The 17,878-nt window shown below is 44.6% G+C and overlaps 1 protein-coding gene across 3 annotated transcripts in view; it reads right to left on the bottom strand.

Moving 5' to 3' along the window:
- LOC144691810 (immunoglobulin superfamily member 5-like) overlaps positions 1–17,878 on the bottom strand; it is a 108,058-nt gene that overhangs the window by 65,692 nt on the left and 24,488 nt on the right. For 2 of the 3 annotated variants that reach the window (XM_078560317.1, XM_078560316.1), the window contains 2 exons: positions 11,582–11,660; positions 2,807–3,121 (listed from right to left, as the gene is read on the bottom strand). In XM_078560317.1, the coding sequence (XP_078416443.1) occupies positions 2,807–3,121; positions 11,582–11,627 (361 nt within the window). In that variant the 5' untranslated portion in view covers positions 11,628–11,660. Of the gene's footprint in view, positions 1–2,806; positions 3,122–11,581; positions 11,661–14,549; positions 14,592–17,878 lie in introns of all 3 variants that reach the window. The other variant, XM_078560314.1, reaches the window with a different exon arrangement.

Below are 17,878 nucleotides of genomic sequence, written 5' to 3'. Positions count from 1 at the left end.
GTCAAAATCCTTCGAGAGTAGATCTTGTCGAGAAAGATTTGCTCTTCAAATACCCTTTCTGCTTGGTTTAATAGTCTCTGCATCCTTAAAGAGTCCGCTTTCCTAACAGTGCCAGGTGAGACATCGAAAGAGGATAGCATTCATACAGTTATATGGAAGAGTTTCATGATTGTGGGAGTTACATGAAAGGACTTTAATTTTTTGAGGTAGTATAATCGTGTAAGTCCCTTGCCCACCACATCTGTACATTGTTCTCTCTATCAATGGTGTCCCTGTATTTTACTTCAGAGCAAATGAGGTCAATGGAGGCTGGCAGCTGATAACAAATATCAATGCAGATCATCATCCAAAGATTATGTAGTATAAGGGTCTGGCACATATGGGGTTAATGTGGGACTGAGTACAGTACCACCCACACAGTGATGTAAGAAGGCACATGACCCAGACCCAGTGTGGTGTTGAGCAGAAACGGGTTAAGACCTAAGCATGGAGATAGTTCCTAGCCTGTACCCTTTACTGTACATGTGTAAATAGTTCTACTTGTTAATAAAGACTTACAGTTAACCTACTGAAGACTACAAAGACTTCTTTAAAACATACCATTCTGTAACCAACACCCTCCCAACAGGTTACTCTTTTAAAGACAGGGACATTTAAAAAATGTCAAGGGTGGCTCTAAATAAAGTTGTGCTAAATAAATGCCTTTTAAAAGAACTGGATGAATGCTTTGTGCTGAGTTGCAGAAAAATACTAGTAAGTGATACTTATCTCTTTGACCAAACCTTTGGCCACCTGTCCCAATATCTCCTTAGTGGCTCAGTGTTAGGTTTTGACTGATGACGCTCTTGTGAAGCGTCAGCGATGTTTTGCCATGTTGCTGTTACGCAGTGAAATAGAGCCGGATCCCCAGATCCACTCTCCTGGGTAATGGGTGGTTGTGAATGTATGAGAGGGCGGAGAGGGAGATGAATCAAAATGGCCTAAGCAGGACGAAAATGCTCCTCATGCACCTGAAGTGTATGAAGAACCGCATACACCACAAAACCAAAGCACACAAAATGAAAAGACGAGGATGGAAAGGATTGCCTTCACTTCTGTAATTAGGTGTTACGAAAAGCTACAGTGATGCACTTCCTTTGGTCTTTCAGGTTACCTTTTTAATCCCTGCCCCAACTCCCACCTTCTTCATTTCATTCTCATTTCGAGCTTGAATGAAATAGTGGTGTTCATCAACTCAAGGAGACTCACATTTGAGCTGCGTGATGGTCACAGAGACAAAATGCAGCCTGAAATATGAAACCTGACACAAAGCTGGTGCTCCATTCCCACCTTAAACCTTCTGGACAGAAAATTGCCCTCAGATTCCATCCAAAATCTCCATTATTAGCTGTAAAATAGGCTTCCGGGTAATGTAGGAATAAGTTAGTGAGGGTAAAAACTGTAAAAAGGGCTAAAGATGTATTAGAAATTATTAAATAAAAATGGAAAATGCTGGAAATACTCAGTGGGTCAGACAGCATCTGTAGAGGGAGAAACAGAGTTAATATTTCTGGTCCGTGAGCTCTTGTCAGAACCAGGACAGAATTTTCCAGGCCCCTGCCGCTGGGTTTGCAGGCAGGGGCCATACAATTCCTGGGGTGGCCTTCCCACTGCCCTCCCACATGCCCCTAACCTGTCCGCCATTTTATGGGGGCAGGCGAGGCCTAGGGTCAACCCTTGCCCCAATCGAGGGCCTTAAATTGTCAACTAATGAGGTTTTGAGGCTGGCGGGACGGGAGAGAAGCCCAGAGGTTCACCTTGCTCGGCCCTCAGCTGGGAGAGTTGGGGGAAGGGGGGCTCCTTCATCAAAGGCCCCCTTTCTAGATCGGCCCCACGCCCCACCCTTCCCAAATGATCCCTCCCCACCTGGCCTTGTCGTCAGGTTCCCCCATCCTCTGTCTCCCACTTGCCCCCTGCCCCAGCTCTCCCCTCTTCTCCCCTCTCAGTGCGATACCCCAGACTTAGCTGGTTCTGTGGGCTCCAGCTCTTTGACTGGTGGAACTGCTTGTATTCCTAGCCGTGACCACTGCTCCCGGTGGCGCTGCTGGGGCTGCAGAGCTGCCAGCCAATCAGATTGGCCAGCCGTTCTCTCTGAGACGGGACTTCCTCCCGAGTGAGGGTCGGAATGTTAAATGGATGCGAGGCAGCTATGATTGGCGGGGATGCATGAAACCCCACTACCCGTTAAATTCTGCCCTTGGAAAAAGAGATGTAACAGGTTTTAAACAAGTTCAGAGACAGGGAAAGTGGGGGGGGGGGAAGAACGAAAGGGAAGCTCTCTGCTAGGGCGGAAGGCAGGAGTGATTAAATGGCATAAGGGATGATGATTAATAGAAGATAAGGTGATAATCATAGAATCATATGTGAAGGAGGCCGTTCATCCCATTGTGCCTGTGCCAACTCTTTAAAGAACTAACAACTTAGTTCCTATCCCCTGCTCTTACCCTGTAACCCTGAAAATGTTTCCTTTTCGAGCATATAGCCATTCTCTTTTGAAAGCTACTACTGAATCTACTTACACCACCCTTTGTGGTAGCGCATTTCAGATCAAGACAACTAGCTGTGTGTAAAAATAATCCCCTCATCTCCTCCTTGGCATTTAGCCAGTTATCTTAAATTTGTGTCATGTGGTCACACAGCCTCTATAATTTGGAACCTCTAACAAATATCCTCTTAACATTCCCTCTTCTGAGGAGAACATTCCCAGCTTCCCTATTCTCTCCGCATAATTGAAGTCCCTCATTTTAAATTGGAGAAATATACTGACCTTGCACAAACAAAGCCGCCTGTTGATTCCCATCAGTTTGGAGGTTGCACTGCACAGTCGCATTGTTGTCCAAGGTCACTGTTGAGATGACAAGTTCTGACGTAAAACTGTTAAGAGTTGTATAATTGCGTTGTTCAAACTGAGGGTCTGTAATAATTGGTCCTTTTGGTGTTGCAGTAAGGACAGGTGAATCCTTCAGCATCCAGATAATAATAGTCCAAGGCTCAGACACTGTGCAGTTGAATGTAGCATCAGAGTTAAGCAAAACAAAGGCAGTTTTTGGACCCTCTATGATAGTTGTAGATAAACACACACCTAAAAAAGAAATAGTTGACATTAGATAAAAGTAACATTGGGCCGAGCAACAAATGGTGTCTTGAAGAAAGGAGAAAGTTGGCAACAAAAAGCCTCTTTACTTTCAAGCGCTACACATTAGTGTTATACTCATCAACTTGTATCAAGGAAGGATGCAGTATCTAAAGACTTCAAATGGGATGTGAGTCTAACTAAGCAGGACTCTGCTGTGTAGTGTGACTTGGTATGGGATAAGTTTTCATAGCTTTAAAAAAAGCTGCCTCACACTTACGCACACAAAGGCCTAGAAATTGGCTGTAACCAGTTTTTTGGTGCGTGGGAATGGGGACATAACTTGCACCGCCTGCACCTAAATGTTGAGGCCTGATGCTCCCCTGATCCTTGGGTGTCATTTCAATGTTGCTGGGTGAAGCATCAATAATCCATTAGCGTTGACGGCTCTAAATTTGGGCCATTTCTAAGATGGCAGCAGCCCTCAGGTACTTGTTGTCAGGGATTGGGGTCCGAGTCATGAATCAGGATCATGGCCTGGGTCAATGTGTTGTATTACCACCGCTGATCACCATGTTGTGTTATGGTGCCAGCTGTGTGTCTGTCTCTGACAAGGTCTTGGGACTTGTATGTTTAAACATAAACCGTTCATTGTTAATCCTTAACTATGTACAGATCCCAGGTTACTGTCTTCCATGGTGCTGCTGCCATGCGGGTAGGCTGCTTCTAGAGTGTCCTGTGGTCTATTACCATGTGACTCTATGCATCATACCGTGGGCCGTGCTATTCTCCTGTCCCACGTTAATCCTTGCTCGGCTGAGCACCTTTAGATTACAATGGCTTGCAGGTACGTACAACATCATACAGCGCAGTGACACTTCTCGCTTATCCTTACCTAGTTTGGCAGTTGGGAACATCCAAATAAAACAGGCGCACAATGTCGTTTGGGAAATAGCAAGAAATGTTTCAGCTATGAAGGAGAGATGCAGGCTGTACTGAGTTTGAAAATTACTGAATCTGAATGTCAGTCCCAATTGGGATGACTTGGGTAGTTAGGTGAAAAAGAATTGGAAACACAATGACAAAGACAGTCTAGCTCTCTCCACATTCGCAATATCATTGTGATCCTCTTCAGTTCTTCGCCCAAAGGCAGATCCTTGCCGAACGAGAGTAAAATGCCATGATTTTTTTACTATGGGTAGGGTGAAGAGGCAGGCCCCGAGTCTACCTCAGCCAGAAGGGGGAATTGAACCACATGCTGCTAGCATTAATCTGCACCACACACAAACTATCTAGTCAACTGAGCCATCCAGCCCCCATTATTGAGGTAGAGACACCAAAGAGAGTGTTTTGTTCATGTTAATCTAATGGTGGGAACACATCCAATGCCCAAAATGCTAGTGGAAGGGTATAAACCCACTGTTGGTTGGAATTGACTACAAGGATAGCTGGATAGCATTCTTTGTCAATCTATTCATTCCTCCTTCTGTGGCGGCTGACTGACTTCTGTCTGTCGTTTTGTTGGCGTACAAAAGCAATTAGGAAAGCAAATGGTATGTTAGCCTGAGAATTGAATATAAGATTAAAGAAATCTGATTGCAATTATATAGGGACTTGGTGAGACCGCAACTGGAGTGATGTTTATAGTGCAGTCCCCTAAACTAAAGAAAGAGGCACTTGCCGGCGAGTAAATGCGACCAAAGTTCACTGGACTGTTTCCTGGAGTGAGGGTTGGCCTATGAGGAGATATTGAATTACCAATAACTAAAGGGTCATCATAAGGAGCGTTGATAATCCAGAAAGTGCTGACGTATAGTTGACCTCATTGAAACGTGTAAAATTCTTAAAGGGCATGACAAAGTAGATGGAGGGAGGAGCTGGGGAAGCTGGAACAGGGGAGTCACTTCGCAGCATGCACCTGACGCCACCGACTGGCTCCCCACTTGTAAGCCTGACCTGATTGACAGGCTTGGGCCGGGATATTCCGGCCCAGCCATGCCGGAACCTGCCATGAGGGATGTGGTGGGCCCGCCAAAATGGCGGGACCGGAAGATCCTGGCGGCGGATGGGGCTGGAAAATCTCGGCCTTGGCTTCCGGTCGGACAGGGAAACCAGCTGATGGAGGCCATTGGGCCAGCTAGGTCTGTGCTAGTGTTTTTTTGGGGGCAGGGGGTGCGGGGGAGGTGAGGTGAGGTTTGATCTCAAGGGGTCAATCTTGGAGGGAAATTGAACCGGGTTGGCAGACGAGGAGGGGAGAGAACTTCACTCTCAGGAGTCAATCTTGGGGTAGGGGTGGGGGTGGGAGGGGGAAAGCGGAGACGAGCGAAGGGATTTTTAAATTTTTATATTTTTAAAGAGATATTTGTTAGGAAAAAAAAAACGGTTCAAATGCTAGCCACAGCATTTGGCAATGTCTTTGTTCTGTTCTTTTAAAATTATGGAGGGGGTGATGATGACATCACTAGGTCCATATAAGGGTTGTTGTCCCACCCTTTTTCAAAGAGCAGGATTGGTGCATAGGTGTAACCAGGTGCTGGTGTGAAATTATGTGGGGGTGAGTATGTTTGAACCCCTGTATGAAGGACCCTATAGCATAGTAGACAAGGATAGCCCTATGGGGTATGCGGTACAGTTTCCCAAATGTTTAAAATGGTTCCACATTAATCAGATGAATTTAGCAACATCCCAAACCAAGGCCCCTCACCAACAGGAAACTGCTATGTGCACGATGGGTCAAATCATGCCAATAGTGTGTCACCAAGCTGAGACTCACTAGTCCTCGAGGTTCATTCCCTATGTTCCTGGCAGACGTGTCCCTTGCCACTTAAGGCAGCAAAGAGATGGCCAGACCAACCAGCGGGAGGAAAGGAGCTGACACAACAACCGCTGAAGAGAGGGAGCAAATCGAGTTTGAAACCCACAACTCCCGGTCCATTCGGTGAAAATTATATCTCTCATGCAGGAGAAAAAGGGAAGAGAGAATCTCAAGTGACGGTCATGAGGGTTGCGGTTAGGAGGGAAATAATAAACACCTGCCCTACAAATGCGATTGAGAGTCTAATTGACGTAGAGGTGGAATGGGGGGAAACAATTTTGCATACAATGCTCCCCGTATACAAATGTCCCCAAGGATGCAAGTAAAATAGTCAGGGGTATGGAGACCACCAAATTGTGAAAGGGTGGGTTTTGACACCAGGGGACACAACAAGATGATATTTTGTTGGGAGCAATTTGAATCTCAGGGGGTAGGCATCAATGTGTGCGAGGATAAAGATCAGGAACAATGCAGCTCAAATAGCAGGATAGGCAGAGTGCAGGGCATCTGAGGTGATACTGCCTAGGGAAGCCTCCGGCCTTTCCTCACTCAACTAGTAATGTGAGATGCCCCAAACATACACCAGGCCCAAAGAACTGAATAGTTGTTATTCCCACGCGAATGATACTAAATCACGATGTGCACCATGAGGTAGTGCAGGTGATTTAGGTGATTAATTTAGCAGATATGGGCCTACTCTCACGGTATAAACATAAAGCCCAAGCATTGCAGAATCGAATGCTGCATCAAGTTTTGAGGGAATTCGGGGAATGAACCAGCATTGCGATGGAGGAGGATGAACATGCTAGTCTTATGAGAGCTCAGGGAATCAAATGAAATCTCACTCTCATGGGTGGGTATGACGTAGTTCAATTAATGACGCTGCAACTATATTTAACACCAGGACATCACTCGTAAATAGTTTTGATTTAGTTACTTTAGATGAAGCGGTAAAAACTGTTAGAAATAGGTTAAGGAAAATATTAAAAGGGGATGAATGATGTGGAACAGAATGAATTAGAGGAATATCAAACAATGTCTGTTCATTTGCAAGATGTGGTGGGGAATTGGAAAAGCATGCCCTACGCATGAATGAAATTATAAGAGGATAAAATGCCTCTTGTGGAAGCTGCTAAAAATGATTGGTGGAACAGACCCATGAAAACCTCCAGAGGGTTGTGGAAGGGAGGTTGCCATCCTGGGTGACTGATAAACATCTCAGGGCTATGTCCACTTACCTACTTACCACTGATGTCTATAAAATCAGAGAGCTCATGCAGGTATAGTCGGTGAAACGAGTGCCATCTGGGGAACAGTAGCATGGGCATGCTAGGGTTGGTTCTGTATTATCCCGTCCTAAAGGAAGGGGAGAAGCCTAATCCTTTTTTAAGAATTGAAAAGATTGGTGTAGCGGATCAAGGTCATGTGCCACGTTACGACAAATACCCGAGGTATGAGTGGATGGGATCACTTGGATAGCCCTGGATTTGTCTGGGTGGTGCTCAGAAAGGGGATATTTCAGTTTGCCTGTTTGATGTAACTGGAAATACAGCACCAACCTGCAGGTTAACTTCAGATCAGGGAGGGTCCAATGGTACAGTCCTGGTGACCAGGGGGCAAGAGTTCCCGACACATGTGGTATATAAAGGAAAGGGTGGGTGCCATACAAAGGAAAGGAGGAAAATTGTGTTACAATCATACACCGGGGATGCCAGTCTGAGGATCTGATCTGTCCTATTCTTGATGGAATGATATGTTTTACACCAGCTTGTCCTGTTGGACTGGGTGCGCAGGTATTCTTAAGTGTTTATGCTTATGGACAAGTGAATATTACTGTAAGAGATGACTTGGAAGGACAGCTACATGAATACGTTGCCCGGTTTGGGTATGGCATACTCATGTATGTCTTCCTGCCTGAACATCCTACGGGGCTATTACTGAGGATTAACACTTCCAACAAATATTTTTATATCCTTCAACAAAAGGACTAGGAAATTAAAGTAGAAACACCAAACATTGGTGACAAGCACTAGTGGGGCGTCAGGCTCAAAATACATCCATGGGTGAAATTTTACGGCAGCGGGATTTTACGTTCCCGCCGAAGCCAATGAAGTTTAGAATGTTTTGCCGCATTTTATGGCCCCGTCCCTGCCGAAACGGGGCCGTAAAATTCTGCCCATGTAGTTGACGCAAATATAGCAGAACGGAACAGCGGGTGAAAATGGTAGTGAAGGGACAGAATAAGGTGAATGAATTAGATTTGCAAGTGTGGTACTGTCTGGAGGCGAAATCTAAACACTTAAGGGTGGATGCTCTAAGGCATTTTTAATATCTCTGTATTTCTGTTTATAAGTAAAAGGTAACCAGTTGTGGCGTGGACCAGAGCGTGGAGCTCACTGGGTGGTAGGAAGATGGAGTGCAGACGACAACAGGACGAAGGGAGAAGAATGCTGACCGAAGACATAATTGCTGGGGCTCATATTGGACTTTTTAAAAAATAAAGCAGTTATAACTACACACATGCACAAGCACACACGCGACTAACTGCACCACCAGACACTCTATTCACAACAACTCTCATAGATAATAGCCTCTATGGATATGTGTAAATGGGTTTCTTCTGCACTATCAAGATGCAGATATTATGTAATATGCACCTGGAGACGCCCCCCAGCTGAGAGGAGGGAATGACCACGTGCAGGTGGTCTTGCATATCCATGGTGGGATTGATAAGGCACTGAAACGCAAACAGATGGTGCAATTTTTTTATTCATTCATGGGATGTGGACATCGCTGGCTAGGGCAGCATATATTGCCCATCCTTAATGGCCCCTGAGAAGGTGATGGTGAGCTGCCTTCTTGAACCACTGCAGCCCATGTGGTGTAGGTACACCCACAGTGCTGTTAGGGAGGCAGTTCCATGATTTAGACCCAGCGACTGTGAAGGAATAGCGATTGTATTTCCAAGTCAGGATGGTGAGTGACTTGGAGGGGAACTTGGTGTTCCCATGCATCTGCGGCCCTTGTCCTTTTAGATGATAGTGGTCGTGGGTTTGGAAGGTGCAAACCAATGACCATTGGTGAGTTCTTGCAGTGCATCTCGTAGATGATACACACTGCTGCCGCTGTGCATCAGTGGTAGAGGGAGTGAAGGTTTGTGGATGGGGTGACAATCAAATGGACTGCTTTTGTCCTGGATATTATTAAGCTTCTTGAGTGTTATTGGAGCTGTACTCATCCAGGCAAGTGGAGAGTATTCCATCACATTCCTGACTTGTAGATGGTGGACAGGCTTTGGGAAGTGTGGAGGTGGTTTACTCACCTCAGGATTCCTAGCCTTCGACCTGCTCTTGTAGCCACAGTATTTATATGGCTAGTCCAGTTCAATTTCTGGTCAATGGTAACCCCCAGGATGTCGATAGAAACATAGAAAATGTGAGCAGGAGTAAGCCATTTGGCCCTTCGAGCCTGCTCAACTATTCACTATGATCATGGCTGATCATCCAACTCAATAGCCTGCTCCCGCTTTCTCCCCATATTCTTTGATCCCTTTCATCCAAGAGATAGTGGGGGATTTAGTGATGGTAATGCCATTGAATGTCAAAAGGTCATGGTTAGATTCTCTTTTACTAGAGATGGTCATTGCCTGCCACTTGTGTGGCACGAATATTACTTATCACTTGTCAGCCCAAGTCTTGATATTATCTAGGTCTTTCTGCATTTGGACATGGGCTGCTTCAGTGTCTGAATGGTGTTGAACTTTGTGCAATCATCAGTGAACATCCCCACTTCTGACCTTATGATGGAAGGAAGGTCATTGATGAAGCAGCTGAAGATGGTTGGGCCTAGGACACTGCCCTGAGGAACTTCTGCAGTGATGACCTGGAACTGAGATGATTGACCTCCAACAACCACAAGCATCTCCCTTTGTGCTAGGTAGACTAGGACCAGTGGAGAGTTTTGCCCTTGATTCCCATTGACTGGTTTTGCTAGGGGTCCCTGATGCCACACTCGGCCAAATGCTGCCGTGATGTCAAGCTTAGTCGCTCTCACCTCACCTCTGGAGTTCAGCTCTTTTGTCCGTGATTGAACCAAGGCCATAATGAGGTCAGGAGCTGAGTGATCCTGGCAGAACCCAAACTGAGCATCAGTGAGCAGGTTATTACTAAGCAACTGCTGCTTGATAGCACTGTTGATGACCCCTTCCACCACTTTACTTTGTTTGAGAGTAGACTGATTGGGTGGTAATTGGCCGGGTTGGATTTGTCCTTTTTGTGGTGGGACATACCTGGGCAATTTTCCACATAGCTGGGTAGATGCCAGTGTTGTAGCTGTACTGGAACAATTTGGCTAGGGATCGCGGCAAGTACTGGAACACAAGTCTTCAGTGCTATTACCGGAATATTGTCAGGGCCCATAACCTTTGCAGTATCCAGTGCCTTCAGTCATTTCTTAATATCACAGGGAGTGAATCAGCTTGGCTGAAAACTGGCATATGTGATGCTGGGTCCTCCGGATGAGGCCAAGATGCATCTGCATCATCCATTCAGCACTTCTAGCTGAAGATTGTTGCAAATGCTTCAGCCTTATCTTTTGTGCTGATGTGCTGGGCTCCCATTACTTTACAATTACTTTATATGTCAAGGGACCAGGGTCAAAAAGGGGTATAAAGCCACAGTCCACAAGGACATTATTGCTACAGCCAGGGAAAGGTGACATGGTCAGTCACGGCAAGTCACGTGGAAGACTTTGTTCAGCGGACTGAGCTCCCGGAACAAGCGACAGTACGCGGGACTTACTAAGCAACTAGTGTTGTAAATATATACTATTGCTGAACAAAAACAAAAATACCTGGAAAAACTCAGCAGGTCTGACAGCATCCGCGGAGAGGAATACAGTTAACGTTTCGAGTCTGTATGTGGACTCGAAATGTTAACTGTGTTCCTCTCCGCAGATGCTGTCAGACCTGCTGAGTTTTTCCAGGTATTTTTGTTTTTGCTTTGGATTTCCAGCATCCGCAGTTTTTTGCTTTTATACTATTGCTGAGTGGGTTAATAAAGATTTTCCATATAAAATGGAAATTGTGTCCAAAGTTTGTTTCGTGTCATTGATACCTAGAGTCCAAATCTTAGAGGGAAGTGAGGCCCCATGTTTAAGAGTCTTACAGCACTTTGGATCATCTTGAGGTCATGAAAAACGCTATATATAAATGTAAGATCTTTCTCTTTTTCCCCTCAGGTAGGGAAGTGAAATGTCAGCCAGGGACCCCAATTCTGATCAGTGCCCAATGATTCCTGTTGGGAAGGTACATGTGTGGACAGGATTGGACTCCGCTCTATTGGAATGGTGCATATGTGGACAGGATTGGACACAGCTCTATTGGAATGGTACATGTGTGGACAGGATTGGACTCAGCAGCATTGATGCCTTTCTCTTACACAAACTGCTGACATTCATTATCTAGAGGCACCCATGAAGAATGGCCACTTAGGAGAGGCATTGGTGGGCTGCTTGTCACCTTGGAACCAAACACCAGCATAACAAGAGAAAAGAGATGGAAAATTAGATGGGAGAGCAAGAACATAAATATGGAACAAGTTTTCACTATGTTTACGCCTTATTGTAAAGTGCACACTGTTATGTAGTTTACTCACCCAAAGATATGCTGAATAACTTTAAAATTGTTCCGACAGTCCCCATGATGTATAAGAAGTGTAATTTCAAAAGTCGTGGCTGAAAGGAGAACAATCTAGATCATTGAAGGAAATGTAATAATAACTTACACTAATACGCAATTTTAATGCTTCTGATTGTTAATGCTGGAAGGGTTGGTAGGGTCGCCAACCGTGATTAAATGTATTCCTGGAAGTTTCATCACATGACTTGACCCCACACTCCAGCCATTAGTCAGCCAACACATCCATACTTGTGATGCATTGCCTTCCTACACCAACTGGAAAGCAAAAAGACTCATTACCCAATTGGATGATGCTTGACTGTCAGCCAAACAGAATTTTCTCCCCACCATTTTCAATTTTTTTATATCTGGGAAAGAAAAATGTTCAAAGAAAATTACAAAAAAAAAATTATTTTTTAATGTCTCTATGATTTTTCTCCAGGGTTGAACACAGCAATGCCCTGGAGATTGATCTTCAATCCCTGGAGACTTCAGACCAATCCGGAACAGTTGGCAGCCCTCCTTGTTGGTCCATATCTGCATCTGAGGGTATGGAAGAGAAGCACTCTGTTCTACTCATACAGGACCAAATGTTAATTTAACAAGATGAATGTCATTTTCCAGAAGGGAGGACAAGTGTTGAACACTGCACACCAGTACCTAAGCAGGTTTCTCGGCAATAGAAATTGGATAGAAACTAGGAGGGAACATCAATCATGCTGCCCATCATTTTACAGTGTAAATCAGGCACATAGGAATCCAATATGGCAGATGGCATACACATACTCATTCCGTAAAGAAGGACTCCAAGCACATACTGGATCAATTTCTTCCATATGCATCTAGAGAATGCACCGAAAGTCTTAAAAATGTTCATTATAATATTCGAATAAGGCTTCAGTGCTCGTTGTAGTGTTCATTGAAAATGGCTCTCGCAGTGCTGCACTAAATCATGTGGTAAACTCGTTCAGTAAATCATGGCATCAACAGGAGAGCACCATTTAAGAACCACATCATCTCCAAACAGATGAGTCACTGATTTGTCCTTGTTGGTTTTTCAATAGACACATGAATATTAAAAACATAGTAAAAGGAGGGATGGGACCAATTAGGGACCAAAAGAGAAACCTACACATAAGAATCAAAGGGCATGGCTAAGATACTGAATGAGCATTTTAATCTGCTCTTTACCAAGGAAACAGACGCTACCAAAGTCATAGTGAAAGAGGAAATAGTTGACATACTAGATGGGTTAAAAATTTGATAAATCAGAGATATTAGAGATGTTGGCTGGACTTAAAATTGATAAGTCGACAGGATCGGATGGGATGTATCTGAGATTGTTGAGGCTAGTGAAGTTAGAAATTGCAGAGATACTGACCATAAACTTCCAATCCTCTTAAGATACAGAGGTGGGGGTGGGGGTGTGGTTTGGGTGGTTCCAAAGGACTGGAGAATTGCACATGTTGCCCCTTGTTCAACAAAAGGTCTAAGGACAAAGCCAACAAAATAAAGGCCAGTCAGTTTAACCTCAGTGATGGGAAAGCTTTTCGAAATAATAATCTGGGACAAAATTAACAGTCACTTGTGCAACTGCAGATTAATTAAAGAAGGCCAGTTCAGACTTGTTAAAGGCAAATCACATTCACACACCATCCTGGCTTGGAAATATATCGCCGTTCCTTCACTGTCGCTGGGTCAAAATCCTGGAACTCCCTCCCCAAAAGCACTGTGGGTATACCTACACCTAATGGACTGCAGCAGTTCAAGAAGGGGCTCACCCCCACCTTCTCAAGGGCATTTTGGGATGGGCAATAAATGCTGGCCAAGCCAGTGACAGCCACATCCTATGAATGAATTAAAACAAATGTCCAACTAATTGCATTGATTTTTTGATGAGGTAACTGAAAGGGTTGATAACAATAAAGTGGTTGATGTTCTGTACATGGACTTTCAAAATGCATTTGATAAAGTCCCACGCAGTAGGCTTGTCAGCAAAGTTGAAACCCATGGAATAAAAGGGAAAGTGGCAGTATGGATGCAAAGTTGAATCAGCGATAGCTTTTCAGACTGCTGGAAGGTGTACAATTGTTTTTCCCATGGGGTCAGTACTAGGACCACTGCTTTCCTTGATAATATTAGCGCGTTGGACGTGGGTATATAGGTCATAATTTCATAATGTATAAAGCCTGATTCAGCCTTACCTGGAGTATTATGTATAATTCTGAGCACTGCATTTTAGGAAGGATGTGAAGGCTTTGAAGAGGTTGAATAAAAGATTTACAAGAATGGTTCTGGTGCTGAGGGGCTCGTGCATGTGGGTAAATTGGAGAAGCTGGGGCTATTCTTCTCAGAGAAGAAAAAGTCGAGAGGAGATTTGAGAGAGATGTTCAAAATCACCCTGGGTCCTATTGACAGAAGGGACGAGAACAAGAAGACACAGATTGACAAAAATGCTGAGAGCAACATGAGGAAACAGTTTTTTTATGCAGCAAGTGGTTACGGTCCGGAATGCGCTGCCTGAGAGTGTGGTGGAAGCAGATACAATCTTGTTTTCAAAAGAGAATTGGAAAAAATTTGCAGGGTTACAGAAAGAAGTGGGCTGGACTTGATGGGCCGAGTAGTCTCCTTTGTCGTAGCCATTCACTGATTCGATGATCATAACTTATGGGTGATTGTTTTCTCCCTATTTTATGCATTCTACAACTGAATTGTGACTTCAACGGATTAAAATTTGCTGGTGCTGAACTGCTTTTGTCTCCCTTGAACACAGTTTTCTTACCATCGTAGGTGGGGTTTTTTTTAAGCCTGCCTTTGGGGCTGGAGGAAGAGAGAAAGCAGCAAAGGAGATAAGAGAGAGAGGGGGCAGTTGGTAAATGAACAAGACGAAGGGCACTGCACAGGGGAAATATCCACAGTGGGTCTTCAAGGAGTACGTCTCATACCTCAGGTAAAGTGCTACAACTATTCAGCAGGTCAGGCAACATCTGCAGAGAGAGAGAAAAACAGATTTAATGGCCAGGACTCAGTGCCAGTGAAGGGGGTCCCTCCCACTGTCAATACCTTGGGCTTATTTACTGTATAAGACACAAGGCACCAATTATCAGCAGCATCACCAGGAGTGGTGGCTGCTGCCAGTGATGCTTCTGGGCCCAGCCTGAGAACTTCCACTGGATCCCTGAACACAAGGATGGGGGTTGTAAGGAGGGGGTCAATGGAGATGGAAGGCGGTGGCGGGGTGGGGGGGTCAGAGGCAAGAGCGGGGCAAGAAAAGTAGCTTTTAGCACCCACACCTCCTGACACCAGATCCTCGATTGGGCACTGAGTGTCTGACCATGAGTGAACCCAACCCTACAAGGCCACTTATCAGGGGTTGCGAGACAGCCTTTGAGAGGCGTGGGAGAGCTGTGTGAATCCCATTAAATCCTTGAACCACCATTAAATTCCAGCGAACTCAGGGATAATTGCTCTAAAGTAGCTTGTTGATGAGCCTAACTGACGTCCCACCGTCGGTGGGCAGGAATCCTGCGTCGGACCTTCCCACCCCAATTTAATTTGGGACAATTTTCCCGACGTCGGGAAGACGATGCAGGTATTTCTGCCTGATTCTCCCAGCTCCTCCACCATGTCCACTCCAGCGGGCTCCGTTAAATTCCACCCAATGTTTCGGGTCAACGAACTTTCATCAGAACAGGAAGAAGTTAGAGACAAATCAGACTTCAAAGGGAAGGTAGAAGACAGGACAGATTATGTGGCAAAAGAGGTGATGGTGCAATGCAGGATCATTTCCAACAGCTACAGTCTAGAACTCCAAACACTTCTTCCAGGTGAAACAGCAATTTACTTGTCTTTCTTTCAATGTAATTATCAGTATTCACTGCTCACAATCCGGTTACCTCTTATTGCCAAAGGGTATTCAATAAGGTGCCATACAAAAGGTTAATACTCAAGGTGTTGGGGGCTCTAACATGAATAGAGGATTGGTTAAAAGATAGGAAACAAAGAGCATGGATAAATGGGGTGTTTCAAATTGGCAGGCTATGACTAGTGGAGTGCCGTAAGGATCAGTGCTGGGGCCTCAGCTATTTACAATCTTTATTAATGACTTAGATGAAGAAACCAGGAGTACTGTATCTAAGTTTGCTGACGATACAAATTTAGGTGGGAGTGCAAGCTATAAGGAGGTCACAAAGAAGCTGCAAAGGAATGCAGGCAGGTTAAGTGAGTGGAGGCAAGGTGGCGGATAGAGTATAATGTGGTGAAGTGTGAGGTAGTAAGCATAAAAAAGCAAAATATTTTTTAAAAGACATGAACCTTGTAAATAATAATGTTCAGAGGGACTTGAGTGCACTTGTACAAGGAACATAAAGTTAACATGTAGGTGCAGCAAGCAATTAGAATGGCAGATGACATTTTGGCCTTAAATGCAAGGGGATTAGAGTACAGGAATAAGGAAGTCTTGCTACAGTTGTACAGGGCTTTTGTGAGACCACACCTGGAGTGTTGTGTCCAGTTTTGGTCTCCATATTTAAGGAAGGATACTTGTATTGGAGGTGGAATGAAGATTCACCAGATTGGTTCCTGGGATGAGAGGGTTGTCCGATGATGAGAGGCTGAGTAAATTTGCCTACACTCTCTGGAGTTCAGAAAAATGAGAGGTGATCTCATTGAACCATACAAGATTTTGAAGGGGTTTGACAAGGTAGACATTGAGAGGTTGTTTCCTCTGGTTGGAGAATCTAGAACATGAGGGCACAGTCTCAGGATAAGGGGCCGATCAATTAGGACTGAGGCGAAGGGAAATTTCTTCACTCAAAGGAACATGAATCTATGGAATTCTCAACATTCCCATCATTGAATACATTTAAGACTGAGATAGATATATTTTTGGTCTCTCGGGGAAACCAAGGGATATGGGGAACGGGTGGGAAAGTGGAGTTGAGGCTGAGGATCAGCCATGATCATATTGAATGGTGGAGAAGGCTGGAGGAGCCAAATGGTCTACTTCTGCTCTAATTTCTTAAGTTCTTAGATCAGGGAGATTAAACGTCGCTTGGGTGACCACTTTTCAGAAAACCTCCATTCAGTTTACAAGAGTGACCTTGAGCTTCTAGTCACCTATGTTTTTAATTCTCCACTTGTGCCCACTTTCAGCTCTCTGACCTTGGCCTTCTGCAGTGTTTCAGTGAAGCTCAAGGACAATTTGAGACTCAACTTTGCAGCCCTCTGGAACTCAACATAGAATCATAGAGCACAGAAGGAAGCCACTTGGCCCATCGTATCTGTGCCAGCCCTCTGCAAGAGCAACTTACTTAGTGCCACTCCACTGCCTTTTGCCTGTAGCGCTGCAAATTTTTCCCCTTCGGATAATGATCCAATTCTCTTTTGAAAGCCATGATTGAACCTGCCTCCGCTACACTCTCAGGCAGCGTATTCCAAATCCTAACCACTCGCTGCGTAAAAATGTGTTTCCTAAGTCACCATTGCTTCCTTTGCCAATCACCTTAAATCGGTGTCCTCTCGCTCTTGACCCATCTACTCTGTTCAAAACCCTCATCATTTTGAGTACATCTATCAAATCCCCTCTCAAACTCTCCTCCACAAGGAGGACAGCCCCAGCTTCTCCAATCTATCAGTCTGGAATCAGTCTGGGTCGAGCTGAGAAGCAAAAAGGATGAAAAACATTGGTGGGAGTTGTCTATAGACCTCCAAACAGTAGTGGTAAGGTGGGGCTGGCATTAAACAGGAATATAGAGATGTATGTAACGAAGGTGCTACAGTAATCATGGGTGATTTTAATCTACATATAGATTGGGCAAACCAAATTAGCAATAATACTGTGGCTGATGAATTCCTGGAGTGTGTACGAGATGGTTTTTTAGATCAATACTTGGAGGAACCAACTAGGAAACAGGTTATCCTAGATTTGGTATTGTGCAATGATAAGTGGTTAATTCATAATCTTGTTGCACGGGGTCCTTTGGGATGGAAGGTCTTCATTAGGTTGGAAAGTGAAGTAGTCCAATCTGAAACTAGGATCCTAAATCTAAACAAAGGAAACTACGAAGGTATGAGGGGTAAATTGGCTACGATAGATTGGGAAATTTCATTGAAAGCCATGACGGTGGATAGGCAATAGCTAATATTTAAGGAGTGAATGCAGGCACTGCAACAGTTATACATTCCTTTCTGGTGCAAAAATACAACAGGAAAAGCAGCCCAACCACGGCTAACAAAAGAAATTAAGGAAAATATTAGATCCAAAGAGGAGTCA

Source organism: Cetorhinus maximus, chromosome 16 (assembly GCF_964194155.1).
Source record: "Cetorhinus maximus chromosome 16, sCetMax3.hap1.1, whole genome shotgun sequence".
In the NCBI taxonomy this organism is placed as follows: Eukaryota; Metazoa; Chordata; class Chondrichthyes; order Lamniformes; family Cetorhinidae; genus Cetorhinus; species Cetorhinus maximus.
The sequence above is the reverse complement of the archived record's forward strand: the minus strand, read 5'-3'. Positions and strand labels throughout refer to the sequence as shown.